The sequence below is a fragment of the Strigops habroptila genome, chromosome 1 (assembly GCF_004027225.2).
Source record: "Strigops habroptila isolate Jane chromosome 1, bStrHab1.2.pri, whole genome shotgun sequence".
Taxonomy (NCBI): Eukaryota; Metazoa; Chordata; class Aves; order Psittaciformes; family Psittacidae; genus Strigops; species Strigops habroptila.
This window is the reverse complement of record NC_044277.2, coordinates 72,768,409-72,794,964: the sequence shown is the minus strand read 5'-3', so window position 1 is coordinate 72,794,964 and position 26,556 is coordinate 72,768,409. Positions and strand designations below refer to the sequence as shown.

Here is a 26,556-nt window from a genome sequence, read left to right as displayed (position 1 = left end):
TTTGGTTGAACTTCATGAGGCTGGCATTGGCTCACCTCTCAAGTGTGTCCAGGTCCCTCTGGATGGCATCCCTTCCCTTCAGTGTATGAACTGAACCACACAGCTTGGTGTCATCGGCAAACTTGCTGAGCGCCCACTCAATCCCACTGTCCATGTTGCCAACAAAGGTGTTGAACAGGATAGTTCCCAACACCAACCCCTGAGGGACACCACTTGTTACTGTTTTCCAACTGGACATTGAGCCATTGACCACAACTCTTTGCATGCGGCCATCCAGCCAGTTCTTTATCCACCAGGTGGTGCATCTATCAAATTGATGTCTCTCCAATTTAGAGACAAGGACATCATGCGGGACAGTGTCAAATGCTTTGCACAAGTCCAGGTAGATGACATCAACTGCTTTGCCCCTCTCCATCGGTTCCGTAGCCCCATCATAGAAGGCCACCAAATTGGTTAGGCAGGATTTCCCCTTAGTAAAACCATGTTGGCTGTTGCCAACCACCTCATTGTTTTTCATGTGCCTTAGCATGCTTTCCAGGAGAATCTGCTCCAAGATTTTGCCAGGCACAGAGGTGAGACTGACTGGTCTGTAGTTCCCCGGCTCTTCCATTTTCCCCTTCTTGAAAATGGGGTTTATATTACCCTTCTTCCAGTCATTAGGAACTTCACCTGACTGCCATGATTTTTCAAATATGATGGACAGTGGCTTAGCAACTTCATTCGCCAACTCTTTCAGGACCTGTGGATGGATTTCATCAGGTCCCATGGACTTCTGCACATTCAGGTTCCTAAGATGATCTCAAACCTGATCCTCTCTTACAGTGGGTCTAAGGTCTTCATTCTCACAGTCCCTCCATTTGTCTTCCAAGTCTTGAATGCATAGCTAGAGCGCTTGCTGCATGTCTTCATTTATTACTGTAGAAGACATCTTTTTCTTCATTTTTTTTCATTCTATTTCTTGTTGCATTTTCTTTTATTCTTTCGCACATAGGGACACTTGGCTCATGTGCCTTAATTAGGAGTTTAAAGCATAGCTCCATGAACGCCATTGAGTAGCATGAGCTACAGGAGTTCCTGTTCTCTCTTCTCAGAGCACAGAGGTGGACCAGAGGGAAAGATCAGTTGCCATCTCTTAGATTTGGAATTCTGTTACTTCATGACAGTACTTTGGGATCTTAATGGTTTCAAACTTGTTTGAAGCAGTTTGATTTAGTTATGACATTTTGGCTGAGAAGAGCTGAGTAAATTAATATATCACTGAATGTGCTAATAACAATAGTTTCAGATGTACAAAACTCCCTGGAAGACTGTTTAAGTTATTTATACATCCCTAAAGCAAATTATTGCTTGTTTATTTTTTCCTTCATTATTGCCTTTTTTTTTTTTTCTTCCTTGCAGTCGTATTTGGCCACAAGGAAAGAGGAACATGTTTAAAGAAACAGACAAAAACTGTTCCTAAATCTCTAATCCAATATAGCTTGCCTCTCAAGCTACTGAAGCCCTTCTCTTCATATGCATTGATCTCCCTAGGCTGCTTCTGTAGCCAGTGAGGAGAGAGTTGAACTGCCCCTTGGTAGTTACTGTTGCTTTTCTAACTTAGAGTCTCAGTTACAGACCTAAACCTGTGTTTATCCTTAGATTTTGTTGTTGTACTTTCCTTATAAGCATTAATTTTACTTCTGTGTTTCTGCACTGCAGACTGTTTGTTTCATCCAGCATTGCTTTTCTGAATAAAAGGTTATCTGTAGCATCACAGAAACAAAACTGTTTTTGCAAACTATGATGTAAAAATTGCTTTTTTCCACACTGAAACCTGCAGCAATGTCCCACAGGATTAAGAAAAAACAATAGACTAAGTGGCATGAAATGGAATGAGCCCCGAGTCTCTGAAAGGGAGCAGTACTCTCTTGGGTCTATAGGCTGCCCAACACCCAGTGCCCCTGGATCTAACTTCTACTCAGCCACTGGGAAGCACAACAACAGCATTTCTGTGAGTGGAATGGACAACTGATCCTCCTTCATCTGTGTAGAAAAGACTGACCTCTCAGCTTTTTTAACTCTCTTTTGTTACACTTTCAAAAAGATGAACATGAAAAGTTATAAACCCAAAGGCATACACCAAAAAAAACAAAGATTTTTTTGTTGTTGTTTAAACTTGAAATGGGATCAGACAGTATATGGAAAGAGCTTGCAGTCCCGTCTGTGTTCTCATGAAAGCAGGTGAGGTCAGTGTGTTGTCTGCCCACACTTCCTTCCATTTCCTTGTAAACCCCAAAGTGCATAGCAGGGTATCCAGTTTACTTAGTTGTCTCTTGGAAATTCTCCAGTAGTGTGGATGTTTTGTCATGTCCCCAGGAGGTCCCATTTTGTACACTTTCTCCCTAGTACATCCTCTTCCCTGTGTTTGGTTGGTTGGGGTTTTTTGTTTTCATTATAGTGAAGAAATATTTATTAACAACAACAACAGCCAGCAGGCAAAAAACTGTTTGCTTTCCTACAAAGGAAAGAGCATTGTTTGAGAGCACCCTGCTAGCTAAAGGGTGCCTTCTTCCCTAATGGCGCAACCTCAGTAATTGCCAGAAAAGGTAAAGACTCCTTGTATCTTTCATTATGGAACTCCTTTAATGACTTTCTTTTGTCCAACAGCTCTACAAAACTGTTATGTAAAGAAACTGTAGTGACTGGAGCTGTCCTTGCAGCTGTTTCATTTTCCTCCTATAAGAAGCAGAAATAACATTAAGGACTCCATGACAAAAGGAAAAAAGAAAAAAAAAACCCACAAAAAAACCCCAGATGGTGCTATGTTGCTAAGCAACTTTAAAGAAAGATGAAAGAAACCACAGAGCTCTATTTAGGTCTCGTAAAAACTCAAGCAGTAAATACCCACTCCTTTGATCTTATTTAACCATGATGATGCTTCATCTTCTGTTGCCGAGAAGGAAAAGTTCTGGGAACAAACGAAAAAGGTAGTTATGATATTCCTTGAAATTCCTAGAGATTTAGGATGGCAGCCTGTGAGTAAATAATCCCTATGGAAACCAGTTATAATTACACTGTCCAGCTCAACCATGATCTAATCTAACATTGCCTATTATATTATCTCTGTCTTCTCCCGTCTTCTCCCAACCCACTTCTCCCTTTACATCCAAAGTCTTATAGTACAGCCACGATCACTGCAGTTGTGGAACATGGTGACATTCCTGGATGTCACATCAGTCTCTGTGTTCTCAGCCATCTACAGGTTGATGGCAGATAGCAGTTTCAAATGCACGCTCATTTGTAATGCTCACTCTGGTCCATTGAAAAATAAGTAGAAATTATTGGGGGTCCCTGTCTCCATTACAATGAACAAGCCACATGTAATATTTGCAGGCGCTGTATAGGCAGTCTCAGGCTGTCATTCTGTTTTGTGCAGGTCTATACACCACAGCAGCAATACCCTCAGATACCCTCAGATTATTCATTTGGGCTAGTCAAGGATCATTTTAAATAAAAAAAAAAAAAGGAAAAAGGAGAGTATCTGGAAAGGAGGAGAGTTAATACCACATGAAATGAATAGCTTAGGTAGCAGGTTCTGCTTTTATTTGACATAATTTAAGAAAAAAAAAAAAAAGGCAAGTTCTGAATAAAAGATAACTTATTTAAATGATATACTTGGAATATAGTACCAGATTCCATGAATCTCATCTGTCCAATCAGGCCATTCAGAAGCCAGACACATTACTTGCAAAAGTTTTTACAACTATGGTTCTCAGCAAGGAAATGCTTTCTTGATTTGTAGGATAATGTTGCAAACAATATAGGGAATAAAATTTTTTATATTCAGCAACTTCACTTACAGGATTAGTTAATAACCTTAGGTATGCACTAATGAATTACCTGTTTGATTAGCAGTTGAGAATCTGAGGGTATGCTATATCTGAAATTACATTCAAACATGCACCTGTAGGTTTTAATATTAAAATAGCCACATTCTCCTAGCTTATTTTCTCACTGTTGCCACCTTTGCATGGAAATCATTCTACTTGACTCACCAAGTGCATTTGTGATATACAATGCTACCCAAATGAAATGAGTATTTTTTTAAAGTTCTACATCTCCATCTAAGAGAGAATTTAAATGCAAATACTGCACAGATATTTTCATTGTAAGTTAATATTTTTTGGATTTGGAACTTCATTTCTTTTTGTGAAGAGGTAATTATGGAATAGCATTTCAATAAACTGGTGGAAACTGGTTTAATCCTTGTAAGGCTGTTTGATTAATGGAACAGAAAGGATCAAAAAGAGTTATTGTGAGATGCTGGATGGATGTTTTTGAGACTTCAGTGACAATCGTTTCAACAAACAATGAAGTAAAGTCTTACAAGGAATGTCTTACATGAGCGCACTGTAAAAATTGTCTGTAGAAAATGTATTCTTACCTAGCATTTTTAAAAGTAGGCAATAATGAGTTACTGTCATGTAGTAAAAATGCCTACTGCTGCTACAAATGATGGGAGAAAAAAAGGCAAAACTTCTGCTCAGTTTAGGGCCCTGTCATAAAGCAAAACTTTACTGGCACATTGCCTTTATTATACTTAAGGTCTCATCTATTAGTGTTGGTTGAATTGCACACTATTTCTTTTAATCAGTTGCAGACATAGTAAATCATTTCCTCACTTAAGAAAGCAAGTGATAAAACTTTAAATAGAGGTTTGAAAAGAATTCTTTTTTTTTTTTTTTTTTAGGATATAAAAATTTTGAAAGTTTAGGGTTTTGTTGCCTTCCCCACTCGCCAAGAATAATTGAAGGAGAAATAAACAAAATACAGAGATTCTTTGCAGAGGGAATGCTGTCCCTGGGAGAAGTACATCTGACTTTGTCATGTGGCTGCAGATAGGAAGCCTTTAGCAGATGGGCTGCAATATGGCCATAAATGCCAGCAATACATCTTGGAGCAGTAGCTTTAAGAACAGAGGCTGCAAAGGAGCCAGCCCAGTGTAGGCAATGAGATGAACTTTCATTAGAAGCGTGTCTAGTGGCCATGTGTCAAAAGCTGGCTGACAAATGGAGCCCCTGTGAAATACAGTTTATGTTTCAGAGGAACCTTGTGAAAATTCAGACTGGAGAACAATTTGACATACTTACATTAGTAAATACTAATGGCAGGGGGGAAAAAGGGGAGATTATTCAAAAACCTGTGTTTGAAACTTTAAGTGGCAACTCCTTTTTGTCATTCATCTCTTGCTTTTTTGAACTACTGCCATTGTTCTGCTGCTGGCACCTATGCTAAAGCTGCATTAAAATTGCAACATGGTATTGGCCTATCAAACTCTAAAACTATGTTAGATCTATTGAAATCATAGAATCATAGAATAGTTAGGGTTGGAAAGGACCTTAAGATCATCTAGTTCCAACCCCCCTGCCATGGGCAGGGACGCCTCACAGTAGACCTTGTCACCCAAGACTCCATCCAGCCTGGCTTTGAACACTGCCAGGGATGGAGCATTCGCAACTTCCTTGGGCGACCCGTTCCAGTGCCTCACCACCCTCACTGTAAAGAACTTCTTCCTTATATCCAATCTAAACTTCCGCTATTTAAGTTTGAAGCCATTACGCCTTGTCCTACCACTACAGTCCCTGATGAAGAGTCCCTCCCCACCATCCTTATAGGCCCCCTTCAGATACTGGAAGGCTGCTATGAGGTCTCCACGCAGCCTTCTCTTCTCCAGGCTGAACAGCCCCAACTTGCTCAGCCTGTCTTCATACAGGAGGTGCTCTAGCCCTCTTATCATCCTCGTGGCCCTCCTCTGGACTTACTCCAACAGCTCCATGTCCCTTTATGTTGCGGACACCAGAACTCTACACAATACTCCAGGTGAGGTCTCACAAGAGCAGAGTAGAGGGGCAGGATCACCTCCTTTGACCTGCTGGTCACGCTTCTTTTGATGCAGCCCAGGTTACGGTTGGCTTTCTGGGCTGCGAGTGCACACTGAAGCTGTCTCGTTCAGTTTCTTTTCAACCAGCACCCCCAAGTCCTTCTCTGCAGGGCTGCTCTGAATCTCTTCTCCGCCCAACCTGTAGTTGTGAAATGGATTGTAGGGTTAAGGCAATCTCACCTGGGTTGTGAAACAAAATCTGTATTCCTTCATCCCTCTGTTGTTATTATTGCGCTGGTTTATGAATAAAAAATTACTTTAAGCTTATAATCTGCTAAACAAGCTTTGGCATTTTATTTACTCACAAGTGAGAAAAGAAAATGAAACTAAAAGAGTTTTGGCCTTAAATATACTACAGTACCCACTGAAAGTGCCTTATATGGATGAGTAACTTTTTAGGCTTCCCAATATACCAGGGGCGTTTAAAAAATGTAAATTAAATTGTGTTGTGGTAAAATTAAATTTGTGGGCCCGTGTTCAGTGGCACCTAAATAATTTGTCCAATAATTTCAATAAGCCATGAAGTAGATCCACAGAATATGAGAAGAATGGGTTGGATTATGTCATGTCATAGATTAACTTGGAACAATAAGATATTTTGTGTCTTTCCGCAGTGGATGGAGGCTGGTCTTGTTGGTCATCTTGGTCAAAGTGCTCAGCAACTTGTGGAGGAGGGCATTACATGAGAACCCGCTCCTGTACAAACCCAGCACCAGCATATGGAGGAGACATCTGCCTTGGACTGCACACTGAAGAAGCACTCTGCAACACACAGCCGTGCCCAGGTATGGAGAATCAGCTAATTCATATGTGCCACAGAACAAGGCACTCACATTTAGGCAGCGTAATGCTCCTTGATCTGTTATTTAGAAGCAAGTACTTTCTCTCCCTTATTAAGTGCACAATCAGCTCTTACGTGCTACAATCATATTAAATCAAGAAGTAGCAGGATATAGCCTACAGGACACCACTTACTCCCTTCCACTTTAAAAATTAAAATTTAAGTTACCAGGTTGCAGGTCTGGATAAACTAAAATTGCGTAATATTTGAAGTGCATCATGTGAACATCCTGGGAGACTTTTAATAAAAATATCACAAAGAAGTGCATTTGTTATAACACTAAACATTCACAGCTGAGGTTAATATTCAACATGTGTTATCAAAAGTCCTTCAAGTAGATGTTTGCCCTGTTTTCATATAAAGCACAAAGCAAACCTTAATGCTCTTTGCAAAATACCTTCTTCAACTTTGGACGTTAGGGAGCAGAGACTTCATCTTTTTAAATGACTGTGGAGTACTTAGTAAATGAAATATCTCAGCACTCCTGCTAGTTGTATGATATTATGGATCATGACATTTTCTTCGTGGCTTTGACTCTGCCTTTTGACCCATATTAAAGGAAACTCTGGTTTTTTTCATGAAATTTGAGTGAGAAATAGAGAGTAAAACCACATAATACCAGATAAAATCATTAGTGAAAAGCCAGTGGGAAAATTTGTTTTCATTTATTCCTGATGAATGGATTACAGGCAACAGAAAATTAAATAAGCAGCTCTGATGCCACATTATATGACTTGCTTCACTTAGAGCTTCTACTCTTTGTAGCAGAAGTTTTCTGTTTATATGATGAGGCTGTCAACATGAAGGCACAAGCCCCATGAGTTTGAATTTATGGATCCTATTACCTGTGCTGAACTACGATTTAAGTTAATTTCCTTTTCTAGGCATTGCATGTCTTGAAGCAGAATAAAAGTACCTACTTTGTCAAAATTAAAGCAGATACAGTACTGTATCGTGTTAAAAAAAAAGATCAAACCAAACATAGAAATCAGTTGATGATTTGATTTTTCAAGACAAATAGTGTACATTTGTATGTAGAAGTTACATGGCTGCCTTTGGATCCTTAAGGCATCTTTAAAAGGTTAGAACTGGCACATACGTTGTGCTGGTATTGTAGCTATATCTCTCGTTGCTCATTTATTTTCTACCACCTTTTTTCCAGAAATGGCAGTTTGCAAACATTTTTAAATAATCTCTTCATCTATTTTGACCTGCTTGTTACACAAATTTTGCAGTAGATGGGGATGCAGGAGGAGTTTGGTTTCATTTTGATTCAAGAAAGAGAAAACCTTTATAAATCAATAAAATTTCAGAGGGTGAAGTGAATTTCTCACATTCTGTGATGTTTTATTAATATCTCAAACTCACTGAAAATTTGCTGTTGGTTTTTGAAACAGCACAGCATCAGCTAACTGTGAGAATGGTCTTTGCCTCATATTTACAGTGTAGATTTAAAATTTTTTTCACTGCTCTTATTTCACATTGGTATGAGACAAAAATAAGTGCAGTGCTACACATGTCAAGTTTGGACAAGCTCCTGCATCCCCGCAGAGATATTTTCTCATGGGGAGGATCACGTGGAGAGAGATTCTTCCTAGTGCAGATCAGAAAATACCATTGATGACATTCACTCCTTGAGTGACATGTTTAATATAGGAAGGGAATAGTAATGACACTTGGAATCTAAGAACAACCAACCAACACAGAAATGCATATGCAAAAATTGAAATGTTTCTGAAGTTGTGAAAAGAGCAAAGATTTCTTGGCATTTAGAATCACAGAATCATAGAATAGTTAGGGTTGGAAAGGACCTTAAGATCATCTAGTTCCAACCCCCCTGCCATGGGCAGGGACACCTCGCACTAAACCATGTCGTCCAAGACTCTGTCCAACCTGGTCTTGAACACTGCCAGGGATGGAGCATTCACACCTTCCTTGGGCAACCCATTCCAGTGCCTCACCACCCTCACTGTAAAGAACTTCTTCCTTATATCTAATTTAAACTGCCCCTGTTTAAGTTTATACCCATTACCTCTTGTCCTACCACTACAGTCCCTAAGGAAGAGTCCCTCCCCAGCATCCTTATAGGCCCCCTTCAGATACTGGAAGGCTGCTATGAGGTCTCCACGCAGCCTTCTCTTCTCCAGGCTGAACAGCCCCAACTTTCTCAGCCTGTCTTTATACAGGAGGTGCTCCAGCCCTCTTATCATCCTCGTGGCCCTCCTCTGGACTTACTCCAACAGCTCCATGTCCCTTTATGTTGAGGACACCAGAACTCTACACAATACTCCAGGTGAGGTCTCACGAGAGCAGAGTAGAGGGGCAGGATCACCTCCTTTGACCTGCTGGTCACACTTCTTTTGATGCAGCCCAGGATACGGTTGGCTTTCTGGGCTGCAAGCGCACACTGCTGGCTCATGTTAAGCTTCTCATCAACCAACACCCCCAAGTCCTTCTCTGCAGGGCTGCTCTGAATCTCTTCTCCGCCCAACCTGTAGCTGTGCCTGGGATTGCCCCGACACAGGTGTAGGACCTTGCACTTGGTTTGGTTAAACTTCACAAGGTTGGCATCAGCCCATCTCTCAAGCACGCCCAGGTCCCTCTGGATGGCATCCCTTCCCTCCAGTGTATCAACCGAACGACACAGCTTGGTGTCGTCGGCGAACTGGCTGAGGGCACACTCAATCCCACTGTCCATGTTGCCGACAAAGGTGTTGAACAAGGCAGGTCCCAACACCGATCCCTGAGGGACGCCACTCGTTACTGTTTTCCAACTGGACATTGAGCCATTGACCACAACTCTTTGCATGCGGCCATCCAGCCAGTTCTTTATCCACCAGGTGGTGCATCTGTCAAATTGATGTCTCTCCAATTTAGAGACAAGGATGTCGTGCGGGATAGTGTCAAACGCTTTGCACAAGTCCAGGCAGATGACGTCAACTGCTCTGCTGCTGTATATCAGTTCCGTAGCCCCATCATAGAAGGCCACCAAATTGGTTAGGCAGGATTTCCCCTTAGTAAAACCATGTTGACTGTCACCAACCACCTCATTGTTTTTCATGTGCCTTAGCATGCTTTCCAGGAGGATCTGCTCTAAGATTTTGCCAGACACAGAGGTGAGACTGGCTGGTCTGTAGTTCCCCGGGTCTTCCACCTTCCCCTTCTTGAAAATAAAGGTTATATTACCCTATTTGCAATAGTACACTTTTTTTTTCTTTTTTTTTTGGCCAAATACATCTAGCAGAAAAGTGAAATTTCTGGAAGCCTGATACTAAGGAATTTTTGAGTACTAATGGAGGGCTAATGGCAAATCCAACTGAAAGTATGCAAGTATGCACTTAAAAGAAAGTAACAGACGTGTCTGCAAAACACATCAGTTTTCCTCGTCTTTCATTTTAAAAGCTGTATCACTAAGTTTTGTTTGGATTTTTTTTTCTTTTAATTTGCAATTTCATTAGTATGAATGGAAGCACAATGCTATTGATCAGTAGTGGTTTATACTTGCTTATCAGTAAGTGTAATTGGTTGCAATGGTGTCTTGTCATGTACTGAATAAAAGAGTGTTTTATACCTAGACTATTTACTGCTGCTGTAAGAGGGGAAGTTATCTTCTGTCCTCGAATTGCTAACTCACACATGCAAATAATGGATAAAGCAGTTGAGCCTTTAGAGATGATAGTGTAGTTCTGCATAAAAGAAATTTATAATCTTACAGACTGATGGCCTGATCCTTTCAAGGTGCCTTCTTCACCAAAGGATCTTTCAGGAACTGCTTGGACTTAACCTGGCTTCAAAGGCCAGCCAAGTCTCTGTAGGAAAAAGACATAACATCTGAGTAAGTCTTGCCATGTTAGAGGTGAAAAGCAGTTCCAGATTAAACACCTCTCTAGCCCACCCTCTCTTTTCCATTCTCATGACTTTTGCAAAGAACTGAGGAGCAAGTTGAGGAGCCTGCCTGAGGTGCAAGAGAGCCTCAGATACTTTGAAGATAAAGAAATCAAACGGATGAGACAGCATAAGTGAGTCTGTAGAAGTAAATGCAAAAGCTATGGGTTCAGCATCTCTGTGATGGTGGAGATAGTGGGTCCACAAAGGTCTGACAATTTGAAATGATACATCTGTCAGTCTTGAGTGCCTTACTTTAGCGTGACTCTCTGAGCTCCTAACAGTGGCACCCCTCAAAACACAGATTTGGTACCAGGATCCATGGCTACAGGATGTCCATCCTTCTCACACTTGCACTGAGGTTCTTTCCCTTCTCTTCTGTGATTGTGTGTGCCAGGTGGAGCTGATCAGCATGGCACCAGACCCACTGACTGTCTGTGCTGTAGTGCCTGGGCTGCACTGTGGGACTCAAGATGGGAGTGAGATGTCGTGTATTGCATATGTGGGAAGGCCCTAATGCTCATAGTGTCTTTTATAGGACCCCTAAAGGGCAGACTGAAACAGTAGCCTTACCTGGGATGTGGGCCTATGTGGGCCAACCAGTATGTGACCTAGCATTATCTAAGCATACTCTGAGGTTCCTATTTTATCACAGGATGTAGCCCCTTTACATGTTCCCCTTTAGCGAGGAACCTGGCAGGCCAAAAGCACATTGGACAAGATGGGGCTGCAGAGTGTACCAGCCAGCAAGTTGCATTTAGGATGCTCATGAGCATTTTGGCAGCTGCTGCATGTGTGCCAATTATATCAGGACTGGGCAAGAGTATTGGCTCTGGCTTAAGCAAGTTCTCTGCCAGCAGTAAGAACTGGGCTAAGATTTGTAATGAGCAGCATTCCTTTAAACTTCAATGAGCAGGTCTTTACTGTTACCAAATATTTAAAGTAAGGATCCATGTTTGTAGTTTACTTAGGTCCAGCAGCTGATACTGACTGTGACAACAGCAGCCCCTGGATGTGCCACACAGTATAAGCAGTGTCCATTTGCTTGGCTCCCACCTCAGTTCTCCCAGCCCCTGAATTAGGATCCAACTACATTATATCCTCTGCCTCCACGCTCCTACTACCCACTCTGCAAATGGGGCTCTCCTAGGACCTCTCTTGGGTAACAGAAGAGCCAAAGGATAGAGCTGTGCATTCCTGCTCATCACAATAACATGATCCTACTGTCTGACTTCAGCTGCTTGTGTCAGGGTATTTGCTCTGTTGTTCAAAGGATGCCCCATCCAGACAGTTGCTAATTGTTCTTAAATATCAATATCCAGGTTCTTACCTGAGCTGCTGAGTAAATCTCTTTTATGAACAACTCCACAAACGATGGTGTTTGTCTGAAGCACAGGCTGCTAAGACTGGTTGCTGCTGTTTCTAACTAGTGCTTTCCTACTGTCTTCAAATGGTCCCAGGACCACTGCATGAGATTTTCTGCACTAAGGTTATGTCAGTCTCCTCCATCCATTTCTTTTTTCTGTGCTATTGAGTAGGAAGTGTTCTCAGGCTAAAGTCGAAAACACAGCACTGCACCAGCTACTAAGAAGGTGAAAAATAACTGCTACAGCTGAACCCAGGACAATATCCAACACTGTCATGGAAAACATCTATTGCCTGACATTTTTTGAGACTGCAAGCTCAAATATTCCTATCGGAATCTTTTAAATTTTAGATGACTGAGAGTTTTAAAATTTTCCTTTATGGTCAATGAGTAAATGTGAACCTTGTATGCTGGATTTACGCAATGTATTGAAAGGGGCCCAAAACAGTGTAAGGCTTTCCTGACTTTTCACCTGATTCACAAAAAGTCTACAAAAGCTTCATGAATTTTCCAAATTACTTGCAAATTTTAGTGTTCTTCAGTTTAACTTGAAACAAAATTACGTTACTATATTTTTTTTTTCTTTGAAGCAAAATGAAACTTGATTTTTTTTTTCATATTGGCATAAATTCAATTACAATTTTGAAGCAGGAACAAATTTGGTTTGGGGATAGTAGGACTGTTTATTCCATATCAAAACCATAAAAATCTATCTCAGTGGGAAAGCTAACAGAAGAAAGAAGAAAATTTAACTGAACACTGTCTACTATACTTGCCAAACTCAGGAAACTCCTATGAAGGCAAGACTTGTGCTTGAATTGTGAGAAAGCTGATCTCAGTAAACCCACAGAGCCTCCTGGGAATGAGATCAATTCACTTCATTTAAGGGAAGTATTCTGAGATCACACAGGCATGAAATAAAAATGTCTTAATCAAAACTACATTGGCAGAGAAAGAAATATAGAGAAACAATAGAAGCTGATAATGAGCCGAATGGGGAAGAGAAGGTGAGAATACTTGATGAGATCTTTTCTATCTGTTGCAAAGAAATGGACCTGAAATAACAAAAGCTAAAGAAAAAGAGTAAGTATATGCAAGATACAACTGGGTTTATGATTAAATGAACATTCTGTTTCAGACCTGGAATACATATTCTTATAGCTCTCATTGCTACTTCTCAGGTACCTAAAAAAAGACAGTGTAATTCATCGTCCATGCCAACGACTTAGACTGGAATTAGTTCCACAGCAATCACTCTTCCAGTCACCACTGCTTCTCACTTCTGACTTCTCACTCCACACACAAAGGCCATAGCAGAAGCCAAAGCCGTAATAGGTCTATGACAAATTTACCGTCACATTCTACATTTCAGAGACTTTACAAAGCCAAACTGCTTTTGGTTTATTGTAATGAAAGAGCTGGCCTCTGCTAGTTTATGGAGGCTGGGAATGAGGCCTTCCATCATAATCCAGAAATTCAGGCTGTTTGTTTCTCGTTCGTGTACTTGAAGCATTTAATTGCAGCATCTGCATGTGTGTCCCTCTCTGCCTGTTGCAGACAGCTGGTCCGAGTGGTCCGAGTGGTCCGACTGCGACTCGTCTGGCTTACAGTTCCGTGTTCGTCAGTGCATCATTTTGTTTCCTGTGGGCAGCCAGTGCACAGGCAACACCACAGAGAGCCGAGCCTGTGCTTTGGACTCCAACTTTATACCAGGTGAGATCAGCTTGCTCCTTGAAAGATTAGTGAAATCTCCCAACGTTTCAGGAGCAAGGCGTAGTACTGTCCCAGACTGCACTGTGCAGAGCCAAGAGCTGGAACAGAACTTGCCTTTTGTCAGCCAAAGCGTGTTGGTCTACTGTGTAGAGCCAATGTTGCTGGATCTGGTGTCTACATGAAAATCTTCCTTATTGCACCAAGTGCGGTGGAGCTGTTCCTACTGTCACCACCTGGGACTTGAGTCAGTCCCTGTCACAGCATTCTGCAGGTTCCCACTTCCTGCTTGGTAGCAGGGTGTAGCAATGACTACAGACAGCTGGGGAAAACAGTTTGCTTTTTACTTGAATTTAAGTGGTTTTGAGACTTTACAATTATTAGAGAAACATTCCTTTAGGCTTTGTGGTTTGCATATACAAAAGTCGGTGCTGTAGTAGTTAATCTGGAAATCATTTCACGAAGTGCCTTAAATTAATAACTGCTTAGAAAGGTAAGTATTATTAATGTGCCTCAGTTCCTCATCTCCCCCATGACTGCTAAGTACCTAACAGATAGTCACATCATGTATTATTCGGTAGTATTTGTCAAAACTCATGACTGTACTCTTTATTTTTTTTTAAATCACAGCAGTTGTTTAAATCCACACAGCAGTATGGGTGGCCACATTGAATTGCCATTAACAGTCATCTTTCCACCTGTATACATTAAGAAAACCTAGAGGTCTATTCACAGAGAAATTTACATTTTAATGTATCATTTGAAATCTAATTATGTTTACTCAGTGCAGCAACCTTTTTTTTCTCCGTGACTATGTGGTACAGTATAGCACACTTCAACAAATCAACAAATTTAAATACTGTTTTTATGGATGGTGCATAATGCTTTAACTTCTGAATACTATCTTTTCCTCCAAAACCAATGTGAAAAATGTAAATATGAAAGCAAAAACTCCCGCACTGTATTTTCACCTTTTTCTCAGGCTTTTGAAGCAGCTCTGTTAATACATTCTGTCAATACCCTGCTTAATCCAGTATAAGCTCTACATCTTGTTTTGGAAAGTAGGCATTTTCAGAATCTGAAATGAGGCACCTCTTCTCTCTCCCTTCTGGTTTGTTTGCCACTTCTCCTCAAATACCCATATCACAGTAGATAAGGTCATGCCCATTACTCTCACCTTAGATAAACTAGCTTGCTTTCTTACAATTGGTTAGCTCACTGTCACTCCTCCAAGTCCTCCAACTCAGAGGTTTCTCCCTTCATCTTTCCCTCTCTCCCTCCATTTCTTTTTCTAATTCACCTCCCTCCTTTCCTCAGTGAGGGTGCTGTCATGTCCACCCTGATGTTGCCTCCTCCTGCTTACCTTAGCTTTGTTCCTCTGCAGAACTTAGTATATAGAGTGATTTTGGACGAGGGCAAAAGTGGTTCCTACTTGCCAACTCCTCAGTTTCCAGAGTTAGTCATTACCAATATTAGCTTGCAGAGCTTTACAGTTTTCTGGTACATTTTTTTTCTGCTTTTTATTTGGATTGTGAATTAACAGTCTCAACCAGACAAAGTATGCTCTCAGCCTTTAACTCCCTCTGACAGTGGTATTCTGTCAGGTCTGATACTTTCTTATTTTGAAAATACTTAATATTGATTTAGTATTTGAAGAAAAGTAAAAAGGTGTGATCCCTTTAGCAGTAGTTGCACGTGGCTCATCTTTTGGCAGTGGAGGGCCTACTCTGTTAATTCCTCATACAGAAGCTGTTGCGTACCTGTGGCCATCATTGCTGCCCCTCTCTGGTCTGCTTTTTAGTTCTACCAGAGACATCCTTAGATGGGTAAACCAGAGCTGCATGCAGTGTTCATGGTGTAGACAGCACATATAGATTTGTAAAGTGCCATAATGCTGATACCCTCTCCTATTAACTATTGCTTTCTTGTTAGTACCTAGCATTTGGTTTGCCTTTTTGATTGCTTCTGAACAATAAGCTGATACTGTAATGGAAAAATCTTACATAACCTCCCAGTCTCACTCATGAGTAGTAATGGTCAGCTCACCACCCATCATTTTATATGTGAAGCTAGGCTTGCTTTCTACTGTATGTATCACTTTACATCAATCTACATGTGTTTCATTTGTTATTTTATTAGCTAGCTTTCTAAAGCCCTTCTGTAGCTCTTCACAGCATGCCCTTGTCCATGCTACCCTTAACTTTGTATCATCAACAAACTTCAAAACCACATTTGCCTCTTGGTTTTCTAGATCTTTGCTGAAAAGCCTAGGTCCCTGCAAAAGTGATAACCTTCCTCCATTGTAAGAACTGAGTACATAGTACTACCCTGTTTTCTATCTTTTCCCTCATCTCACTTCTTGCTTGGAAAGCCTTTGCTAAAGAGTTGAAAAGCTTTTTTGAAATCCAGGTAGACTATGTCAGTTACTCCACCAGTACCCACATGATCACTGATACTTTCAAAGAGGTTCAAGAGATTTGTAAGGCAGGACTTCCCTTCACAGAAGCCAGGGTCCTGAAATAAAAGAGTAGAAAAATTTGATTGCCAACAGATTATACTCAATATTTAAACAGAATGTATCCAATATCAAAATGGTAAGGATACAAGCTAGAGTTACATTTTACTAGTTTACCACTGAGACCCATGAAATTGGCAGTCATCTTTTTTGAAGATTTGTATATTCCCTCTTTTCACATTAGTGCTAGATGTGACTTCTAGAAGTAATGAGCCCATTTGAACACAAGATAATTAAACTCTCATTAATTTTACTATTCAGAAAATCAACACTTTCTCAACATGTTCAAACTCCACAAAGAATGTTTTCATCTGCACTTCATCTTTTTAATTCCAGAGATGTTTTGAGGCAAGAATTAAAAATATGTTGCTGGTTTTGCTTGGGAAACTAAGAAACCTGAAGATGTCATGGGACCTTTTTGTTAATTCTACCACCTAATCAAAGTCTTTTATACTTTGGATTTGGAGTGAATGTAGTAGAATGAATTTTTAAATACTTACTGTTTTAATCAAACTGGTAGTTCTCTGTAATAATTTTTCTCCTCGGCATAAGTGGTTTATTTATTTTTCTAGAAATATCAGTGGCACGATCCAGCAGCATAGAAGAAAAACGATGTGGCGGTAAGCTTTTCAGCTCCAGATGTGTATTAAATGCTGAAATACTGATTTCCTGTTGTTTGCTTTTGTTTCACCTTTTGCCCTCTCTTAGTTTTATTCTAACTTCCAAATGCCTTATTCTCATTATTTACACTTGCACAGAAAGAGAGAAATAGTTACTACAGGATTTCTCATTAAATATCCATCTGCCATTGCTGACCTTTGAGACAAGAACATGCATTACTGGATGTTTGTATTTTCTTCCTTTTCAGTATGGCAGTTACCCTTGTCTCAAAAAGAAATTCCTATTATATGCTAATTATCTGTAGGTCAAAATTTGTAAAGTTACTCCACCTTTTTCAGAATAATAATTTCACAAACCTCTTTGGGACTCCAAATAAATAGCAGAAAGCCAGCCTGCTAACCCATTTAATATCTCAGACTGTATCTGGGAATCGTTTTCAGCTTTGCTGCCAGAGACAAAACTAAAAAGTAAAAGAAAATATTTCTATTCCAGAGAGTCCTGATACTAGCAAAACAAATCTTTAAAGAGAGAACTGTTTTTAAAAAAACCCAAATAAATAATAGTAAGGTGAAGAAAAAGGAAAAATGACCGGCTTTTTTGTGCTGAGCTATCACGCTTAGTCTGTGTCGTCATGGTAATAGCTCTGGCCGGTTCTAGTATTCTTCCATGCACAGATAAACTGCATTTTTAACCTAATAAGGGACAATGAAAACACAGGGGTTATACAAGTGTACTAGTGTGCATGGTAACTTGTTATGGGAGCAAGAATAATCTGATTTGATTTCTTTTCTTTAGCAGTGGTACTCTGAAAACCTTTTGCCAAGTTATGCAACAGTGGGAAACTCTCATGAAAGTGTAGAAGGATATTTCAGTGATAATTTATATATTGGGGCAGTCAACAGTCACCTAAATTTTTGTGTTTCTAAATACCCAGTAGGCATGCAAAGGTCCTACCTTGGGCATTGCAAAAATGGGATCCATGTGCTGGCCTATTTTTCTGTATTACAGTGAAAAGCGTCTAGCAGATGTTCTTCAGACTAGTGCCATTCTTTCAGTTTAAAATCTTTCATTTGTGCATTTAGGCCACCACAAACAAATTTTCAGTAATGTTAAGATGAAATTTCCAACATGAGCTTTTTACTAATACCTCTTTCCTAATAAAAAAAACACAGCTTCAGTTTGAAATAACAATGAAAAGCAGTTCAATTTGTTCATTTTGAGCTAATCCGACTGGTGCAACATCTGCCCTGTTATCTCTGTCCAGTAACATCAGGGCATGATTGTGCTTTAGATTCCCTTTTGCAGTTTCATGCAGAAATGAGCTTCCTCTCAGCTTTAATCCTTGCATATTTGGAGAGGGTTTCCCATCGTCTGATCCCATAGCATCTTTTTGAAGGGCAGAGCAGACAGGAGACTGATGGGTTCTGAGTTGTTGTCTTTGCACTCTCTGGCTGCAATGGTTAAAAGCACAATGAGCTTTAAAGACCCAATCTTTCTGCCATGCCCCCCACTCCACTTTCCCATTTTCCCCTTAAAAACACTACCATTTCTTCCTTACCCCCTCCCTTACATTTAGAGAAATATTCTGAAAGCTGGAGAAGGAAAAAAGTTGGCCACATATCAAAGATACAGAAACAGAGACCTAGCAAGAACCAAAGCAGGGATGAAAAAAATGTGTGCCACTGCTTCTGGGGCATGTACCAAATAAAGGGGATATGGAAAACATTTTAGGGAAAGCAGGATTGTGATTCAAAAATATCAGGATTTTGTTAGTTAGTTAGATATTGTAGTTCACTGAAAAAAAGTTATGTATATACTCTATATACATAATTTATATATAATAAAGTGTTTTTATACAGTCCAAAGAAAAATTTTGCTGAACTATTCAAATGTACAAAATGCAATTCATTCATCTGTTATTTGGGTTCTGAACTTGTTTAAGCATCTTTCAAAAATCTCAGTCAATACTTACAGAGATGTATGGATATCTAACATTCTTATAATGATCCTTTCAGGGAAGTGCAATGCATTTGCTACTGTAGGGATAAACCATTGCACTTGTGATGTTTCTCGGAAACACATGGAATTTCCCTTACCCTTATTTGAATTAAGCACTTGCCTACATTTTCCCCCAGTCTTCAGCTTTTATTGCTACTTCCTTAAAAATAAGACTGTCTTCTGGTCTCCACTCTGCAGAGTTCAATATGTTTCACATGATCGCAGTGGGATTAAGTAGCTCAATACTTGGTTGCCTTCTTACCCTGCTTGTTTACACTTATTGCCAACGGTATCAACAACAGTCCCATGATGCAACTGTCATCCATCCGGTGTCACCAGCTCCTTTAAATACCAGCATTACCAACCATATCAACAAACTGGACAAATATGATTCTGTAGAAGCCATCAAGGTGAGAAGTGGGTTGAGAGCTCTATAATGCACAAGGTATATTGTCCTAGACAACAGTTCTGCTGTATCAAAAGAATTCTACTTGCAAGTTTCCTGCAGTGGCATCTGAACTCAATTTATGCTGATTGTTAATGAAAAAAATAGATTTCACTTGAGGTATTGTAGTTACAGATCCTTTCCTTTGTCAATCTCGATTACACAGGAAGTTTGATTTTGTGTGCATGTGTAATTTATATGGTAGCAGCCTTTCCTGGAAAAAAACAGACCACTCAAGTTTTGTTTTGTAGAGGTTTTTTAACCTAATTGTGATCCCTAGTGGCTTGTTCAAGAAATAAATACAGCCATTAACAGTCATCATGACTTATATTGAAGGTAATCCTTTGGCTCCAATGCTATGGCTCATCTTCCTGCACTATACAGGAGGTGTATCTGGTGAATATATTCTGGGTCAGACTTTCAGCTAGTGTTCATAACCCAAAATATTCTGTAAATGAACAGTACAGATTTACATTAGCTGATTCTGGCATGACATCTGTATCATATGATCATTGTTCCCAAACAGTAATTTTTTTTGTTGACCTTTTAGAATAGCTTTTCAGATACACTGAATTAAGAAAGAATGAGCATTTTGAAAATACTTAGTTCTGTATCTTCAGATTACACAGTTTATTCATTCAGGTTTTTGTAAAAGAAGATTTTTCTTAAATCCTACCTGCATAATCCAGTTTTAAATTTCTGCTTTTTTTTTTCTAATTAAAGAAATTTTTAAGAACTTCATTAAAAATTACAAGAGAAGTCTAGATTTTGTGATCAGTAGTGGAATAGGTACCTAATTCAAAGGTTTTCCAAATTCCACTAATCATCTCTCTGAATAGCTACACAAACAAAAATCACCTTTGACAATTCATATTCTAAATACCCCCATCACTTTTTGAAAAGCCAGATTTACCCTCTTAAGACCTTCAGACATTTCTCCTACATGTTGCATTTGAAAATCAAGGAATTAATGAAGTAAAAAAAACCCCTCTTATTCAGTAAAAAGATAATGAGCGAATTATTCTAATAGGAAAAACTGGATATGTGTGATTAAAACTATTTTTAATTGTAAAATTAGTTTTATAATACTGGGGGAAAGTGCCTGGATTTACTTTATTAAGTAGCCTTGCTTTTTGTAGGAATGTTATTATGCAAGAAGATACATGCAAAAGCAAGTTTTTGTAAATGTGCAGGTATTTCTCAATGCATTTTGGACTGATTTATTATACACGGATATTTGCCACAAAAATTGCCTTGGTGAAAGGGCACTTAGTAGCTATGTTTCCTCTGTCCTTCCCATTTTCTTATCTTTTTTTTTTCCCCCCCTAGGCATTTAACAAAAACAACCTGATTCTGGAGGAGAGAAACAAATACTTCAATCCACATCTCACTGCAAAGACTTACTCTAATACCTATTTTACAGATATCAATAATTATGATGAGTACTAATGGGCTTGTGTATTTTCTGGCCTCCTGTAACTCCCCAGTCCCCAAGGCCTGTGCTACTTGACTGCTCATGTGATTGAGGCTTCAGAGATGAAGTTCAGAGACATTTCAAGCACAATCCAAGCCATCAGTGTCCCATTGCTGCCAAAAGCCCAAAACACCTGCTTGTGACATGATGTTTTCTTTGCAGAGTGCAAGGTTGGCCTTCAGTGTCGGGTGCAGCTATAGATCCCTCAGTGTCGCTGGACCACTCATGAGGATTTCATTGCTTCACTCAGTTACATTAACTTCCAGTCAGGTTGCTCTAACAAGTGACTAAGTAATTCCTGAGCTTTAAAGGAACCCACAATGTTACCCCTTAAATCTGGGCCAGGAGTACAAATCTAATTTTCTTTTTAAGCATTGTCTTTTATTTCGATGAGGCTTGAAAAGGGAGCTCTGCTGTTAGCCATGGGAGCCCTCTGTGCAGTCTCCTGAAGTTCACACCTCCAAAAACAGCTCACACGGTGCTGGTTACAATGACAAGAAGAAATGTGGTGGTATAGCGATGCTCTGCAGCTCTGGGCTCTGTAAGGCTGATCTTGCTGGCCTGTAAATCACTCTAGCTGCAGTTCAGAGTGCAGACAACTAAGGCTGTACTGAGGGATATAGACTTGTAATTAACCCAGAAGGCTACAGGGTTAGTGGTTTCTAGTTGTGAGCCAAGCTCAGTCACATAAAGCATTCACCTAGTTCAGTTTAATTTTTGGGAGAGTCTGGAAGGGCATGTCCCACGGGGAGGCCAACGGAGGAGGGCAGATACGAAAGGCACACTGGAATATTTTTCTGTGTGTCGCTAGTAAACAGCCTTGCTGCAGCATGCAGGTTTGCAGAAGTCATGGCATCCCCCAGGCTTCCTTTCCTTGGTGTGTACGAATGGGAACCCATTCCTCACTCTGGTGTGCACTCGCCATCAGGCTGGTCATGGAAAGATACAACTGCACCATGTTGTGTGCTGTCTCAGGCTCTTGGGGGTACTAGGCATAATCATAGATCTGCTTTTCTCTTTCTGCTTTCACTTTATATGCACGTCTGACAAGCAAAGCTGGCTCAGAAAACACAGATTATTTGCAAAGCATCTCATCTTGCTGCCATGTCCAACCCACGCTAGTCAGCCCCTAGAGGAACATTCTTATGGTGTTTTAAGTGATTATGTTGTTGGACTTCATTGATGTAAATATTTAAAATACTGTTTGAGTTTTAAGTTATCAGTTTTAATTCCTTTTTTAGTGGCAGGAGAGGAAACAGAAAGAATTTTTATACCATTTTTCTTTGTTCTCTCTGTCTTCACCCACATTCATGACATTGTTATTTTTGTATCTGAAATTCCAGGTGTATAACTAAAAAGAAAAGGGCAGGGATTTGGGCCAGATTTTCCAGAGTACTTAGTAGTAAGACAGTATTTGCTATTCTCAGAAGCTTGTGAAAAGAAATTAAAAATTAATATAAAGGAGTAAAGAATTAGGCTTTCAGTTTTTTGAGCATGCTAGATGCAGAGATCATCGCACTGGAATACCACGAAGGTATGCGAGGAGAAACAGAGTGGAAATGTTTCCATTCTGTGTTTAGAGTCCTTGATCATTAGGTTACACTATGATAGGCAAATAGAGAAAAACATGTACAGATTATAAGGATTCACAACAAAAAAAAAAGGCAAAAAGTACCAAGAAATATTGATCATGTGAGACTCCATTTGAGCGCCATCTTGGTAGTCCAGCCACTCACATAGCAAGGGTAAACACCATCTCTAATGATAGCAGTGAGCAACGTTTGAATGGGGATAGAGCTGAATGTAGCACTATGCTTGCTATCTCTGTTCTGCAGTAAAATGAAAAAATGCAAAGCACGTAGTCTTTGAAAAGCCATGCAGCAAAATGAATGCACATTTAGCATCTATGAAAATAATTAAGATCAGCTGCCCATTTTTTCCAGCTGAATAATTCTCCCCCTCAGTCAAAAGAAAGCACCCCACCCTCACACCAGTTCATCTCCAGAAAGTATAATAATACTAGTTCTGTATAATTTGTGATTTTTTTTTTACTGTATATTAGATTTGGTTTTCCAGGAAGAAATTAGCTGATTGCCCTTGGTAAGAGGAAATTTTCTCTGCAAGAAAATTCAGTGAAACAGATAGAAGGAGAAAAAGCTGTCCGAATCGTAACCAGTCCAGTATCTGAATCACTCTGTTCATGCCAAAAGATAAAATTTTACATTTAGTAAAATAAAGAAAATAATATCTATATTGCTGCAACTGCCAAGAAAAAGCAGCACACGCACATACACAAATATGCACACCACTGTTCCTCTCTGCCCTGTACGAAGAGCACATTAGTCTGGCTTATGGATTTTATATTTAGACTATTAGTTATGAGACCAATACCTTAAAAATATTTGAACTATGTATTTTTATTTTAACCTTTTTTAATGAAAATTATCTGAAATAAGCTTTTTTTTTTTTTTTAACTCTTCAGTAGTTTGAAGCACGCCTGTCTTTACAGTGATCTATTTTCCATTCTTTCCATGGATAGATACATATGTTAGATTTGTGTTATATATGCGGTAATAATACCCTAGATTAAGTCTGCATGATCATAGGTAGAAGTGCATTTAGCAGGTGCTCAGTCTGCTCATACTTCCATCATCTCCCCAAGGAGTATTTCAGGCATTCCAGACCTTTGAGCAACTCCCATGTGATGCCACTTAAACACCACACCAAATTGTCAGAAAAGTGTTTCTTTTAAACTTTTTTTTGTAATTTAGCTTCCTAAATTACATTCCTCTAAATCACAGGACCGCAGATGCACTGCCTATGTCAGTATTTTCACCTCCCGAGCTCTGCACAGCTGCCCAGGTAGTTTAATACAGCCTTTCCTAAGACATGGTGCAAAGCAAATTGCAATCTCTTAATTTTCAATTTACTTTATTTAGCTTTTTTTTTTTTTTAATAGGCACACACATTTTGGTGAAAAGCAGTTTTCCCCATGAAAGCTCTTACATTTCTTTTGCCAAAAATGTAATGAGTAAGCATTTTCCTGCAAATCTTGTTTAAGCTGAAAGAGCTCTCAAATGTGCACAAAGGAAAAATTTGGTTCTTACAGTATTGTTCTCTTTTTGGAAAGGGAAAATCAACTCACTTGCCCATTAAATGCCATGCTTAAATACCCCTTATCTTTTTGCTTAGATAAAGTTATCTTTTTTGGATAAATAATTGTATTACCTCTGATGCCAATAGTTAATATTACTAAACCACTTTTGTACTGCTTGCATAAATTTTAAAATGTTCCTCTGTTTTGAATGCAAACATTTTGACAGATAGGTCAAGATTCTCTGTGTGAATCTGTTTCTTTGTAACCCTGCTACATGGAGTGAGAAGGAAGCAGGATAGCCAGTCAGATCCTTTACACTATATACTTTCACTGGACAAGCCAAAGTAGAATTGTGTTTGAGTACACATTTTGGGCCTCTTTTTGTGTCTGATTGATACACAGCATACATTCCTTGGTTTCTTAGAAAATGGACTCCTGTGCTTGCAGTTTTATCTTGTACTTTGATTTAAGTCTAATGACCTTTATGGTCATTTAAAGTTACTTTACATGGAAGCTTTTCCAGCCATTTGCAGTCACCTGCTGTTGGAGCAGTGTCATTTGGCTAAAGCTAATCAAGAGATTTTTGACTAGGATTAGGATTTTCTTGCGAGAGTGGGAGAAAGAATGGGGCTTAAATGGCTCTGATTTCCAGGCTATTAAGCAGTACTGATTAAAGTCTCAGATGGATATAGGATACTGTGGGTTTAGTTAGCTTGACCAGAGCTCCACAGTAACCTCTGGAAAAATACCATGTCAGTGTACAAATCAAGAGCTACCAAAGCACTTATGTTAAGTGAAGAAAGTTCTCAAAGCATCAGACCATATGGCTGTTGAAACCGGAAAAGAGAGTAAGAGGTCCCAGATGCAACAAAAATGTTAATAGGCATAAACGTTTCAATATTTTTTCCCTCAGAATTGTAGAACAAATATAGTCACTTCTTTAAATGTGGGACCAGTTTTATTAAAATCAGCGCAACATAAGCACATTCCTAAAGTTAATTGTATGCATAATGGCTTCGCTGTATGAGATCAATTCTGTAAACAGTTTGGTCCAAGCTTATCTTGCTCTGCTTGAGGCATCTGACCAACTTCTGATTGTAGCTGCCACCAGCACCCTCTATGTCTCATATGGGAGAATATGCTTAGATGGGCAGAGTTACATTCTAGTGAGGGCTTGTGCCTTTTGCTCAAAACTATAGTGAGCCTAGAGAGACACACTTCTAATACTCAGTCATTTGGATGCCTAAATTTAGATTGGCAAAAGCTAGGCTCTTGAGTATGATTTTACTCGTCACGTAAGTAACCACACCAAGTTCAGTGGTATGGGTGTAACAAATTACTTATTTTAATGTTTTTACAGGATTGAGCCCAAAATATATTGCTTCTGCACAAATCCATGCACAGTACAAGATGACTTCAATAGTAAGAAAACAGATTCATTTAAAATTGTTCACAAGCAGATCTGCATCTTAATATCAGGGAATAGATACGTGTTCATTGTGTGGGGTATTTGAATCCATTCCTTTCTTTGCTAAATAAATGAATGATAAAACAAGATACTGCTTGAGTTCATTTAAAAGTCATTCTTCCAAATAAAGAAGGGTTCTGGGATCTGTGAATGTTTTCCCTTTCTTTTTCTCTTCTCCACAAAAACAAATCTGTGTGCAGCTGAAATGGCCTTTAGCTAGAGGGTTCTGTGTAACTAAATGAAATGCTTTGCATCGTGTTGCCATGCAACAACATTTTCTAACTGGGGTGGTGCAAAGAGGGAAATGCACTAACCTGGGAGGTTTGGCAAAGATTTCAACTGAAGCACTAGCAAGGATTGGCAGAAGTGGAATCAAAAACATACAAGAATGTGACTAAAGGCATGGCAAACTTGTCCATAAACTTTCACAGAAACTTAGAGGTTTTTTGGGAACTGCCAAGGGTGAGGCCATTGAGACTGTAACCTCCTGGATAGTCAAGCCAACTAGTTGGTCAAGCAAAAACTAGTCTGACTGCAACTGGTGCTTGTGCAAAGTTGTGATTGTTGCTCAGAATCAGGGGGGAAATTAACTGGTGAGACTCTCAGCACTAGGTTAACCAGGAGGGAACAAAATGTTTTTGCAAGTACTAAGGGCCACAGAACAGGTGGCATTTTGGTAATATCTGTGTTGGCAGAAGGCTGGGGGAACCAGAGCAGATCTGTAGAGCAAAACAGTTGGTGCTGAACTCCTGGATTTTGGACTAACACCAGGCTTGTCCCACAGGCCGAACACCCACTACCAGTTAGAGTGTACCCTTTAGTTTCTCATTCATTAAAAATCCCAAACAAACAGAAACAACCAAAAAAACCCAACACACCACATGACATGCTTTGGGACTGCTCCATGGTGCAAATGAAGGCACAGTGAGAGGTGTACCAGGAACTGATAAACCTTTTGTTTCCAGTTGGCTGTTTGGATCTAGGTTGGACACTTTTTTGTTTTCTGCTTGTGGGAAATTGATAACAGCTCTACCAAGCTGAGGATTTATCCATTTGAAGGAGTGACTTTATACCAGTAGTAAAGTCTGCTAAAAATTTGTAGAGGAAAGCTGACATCAAGGGCTGTGCAAAAACTGTTATACTGATACTCAGTTTATCTCACTTTAATTTTTCTTCAACGGAATGTATTCTGGCAATTCCTTAACTGAAAGGAACA

The 26,556-nt window shown here is 39.6% G+C and overlaps 1 protein-coding gene across 9 annotated transcripts in view; it reads left to right on the top strand.

Moving 5' to 3' along the window:
• SEMA5A (semaphorin 5A) overlaps nucleotides 1-25,488 on the top strand; it is a 326,650-nt gene extending 301,162 nt beyond the window's left edge. For all 9 annotated transcript variants that reach the window (XM_030495666.1, XM_030495658.1, XM_030495648.1 and 6 more), the window contains 5 exons: nucleotides 6,535-6,705; nucleotides 13,570-13,725; nucleotides 16,810-16,857; nucleotides 19,055-19,266; nucleotides 20,631-25,488. In XM_030495666.1, the coding sequence (XP_030351526.1) occupies nucleotides 6,535-6,705; nucleotides 13,570-13,725; nucleotides 16,810-16,857; nucleotides 19,055-19,266; nucleotides 20,631-20,750 (707 nt within the window). In that variant the 3' untranslated portion in view covers nucleotides 20,751-25,488. The remainder of the gene's footprint in view (nucleotides 1-6,534; nucleotides 6,706-13,569; nucleotides 13,726-16,809; nucleotides 16,858-19,054; nucleotides 19,267-20,630) is intronic.
• Nucleotides 25,489-26,556: the final 1,068 nt, after the last annotated feature.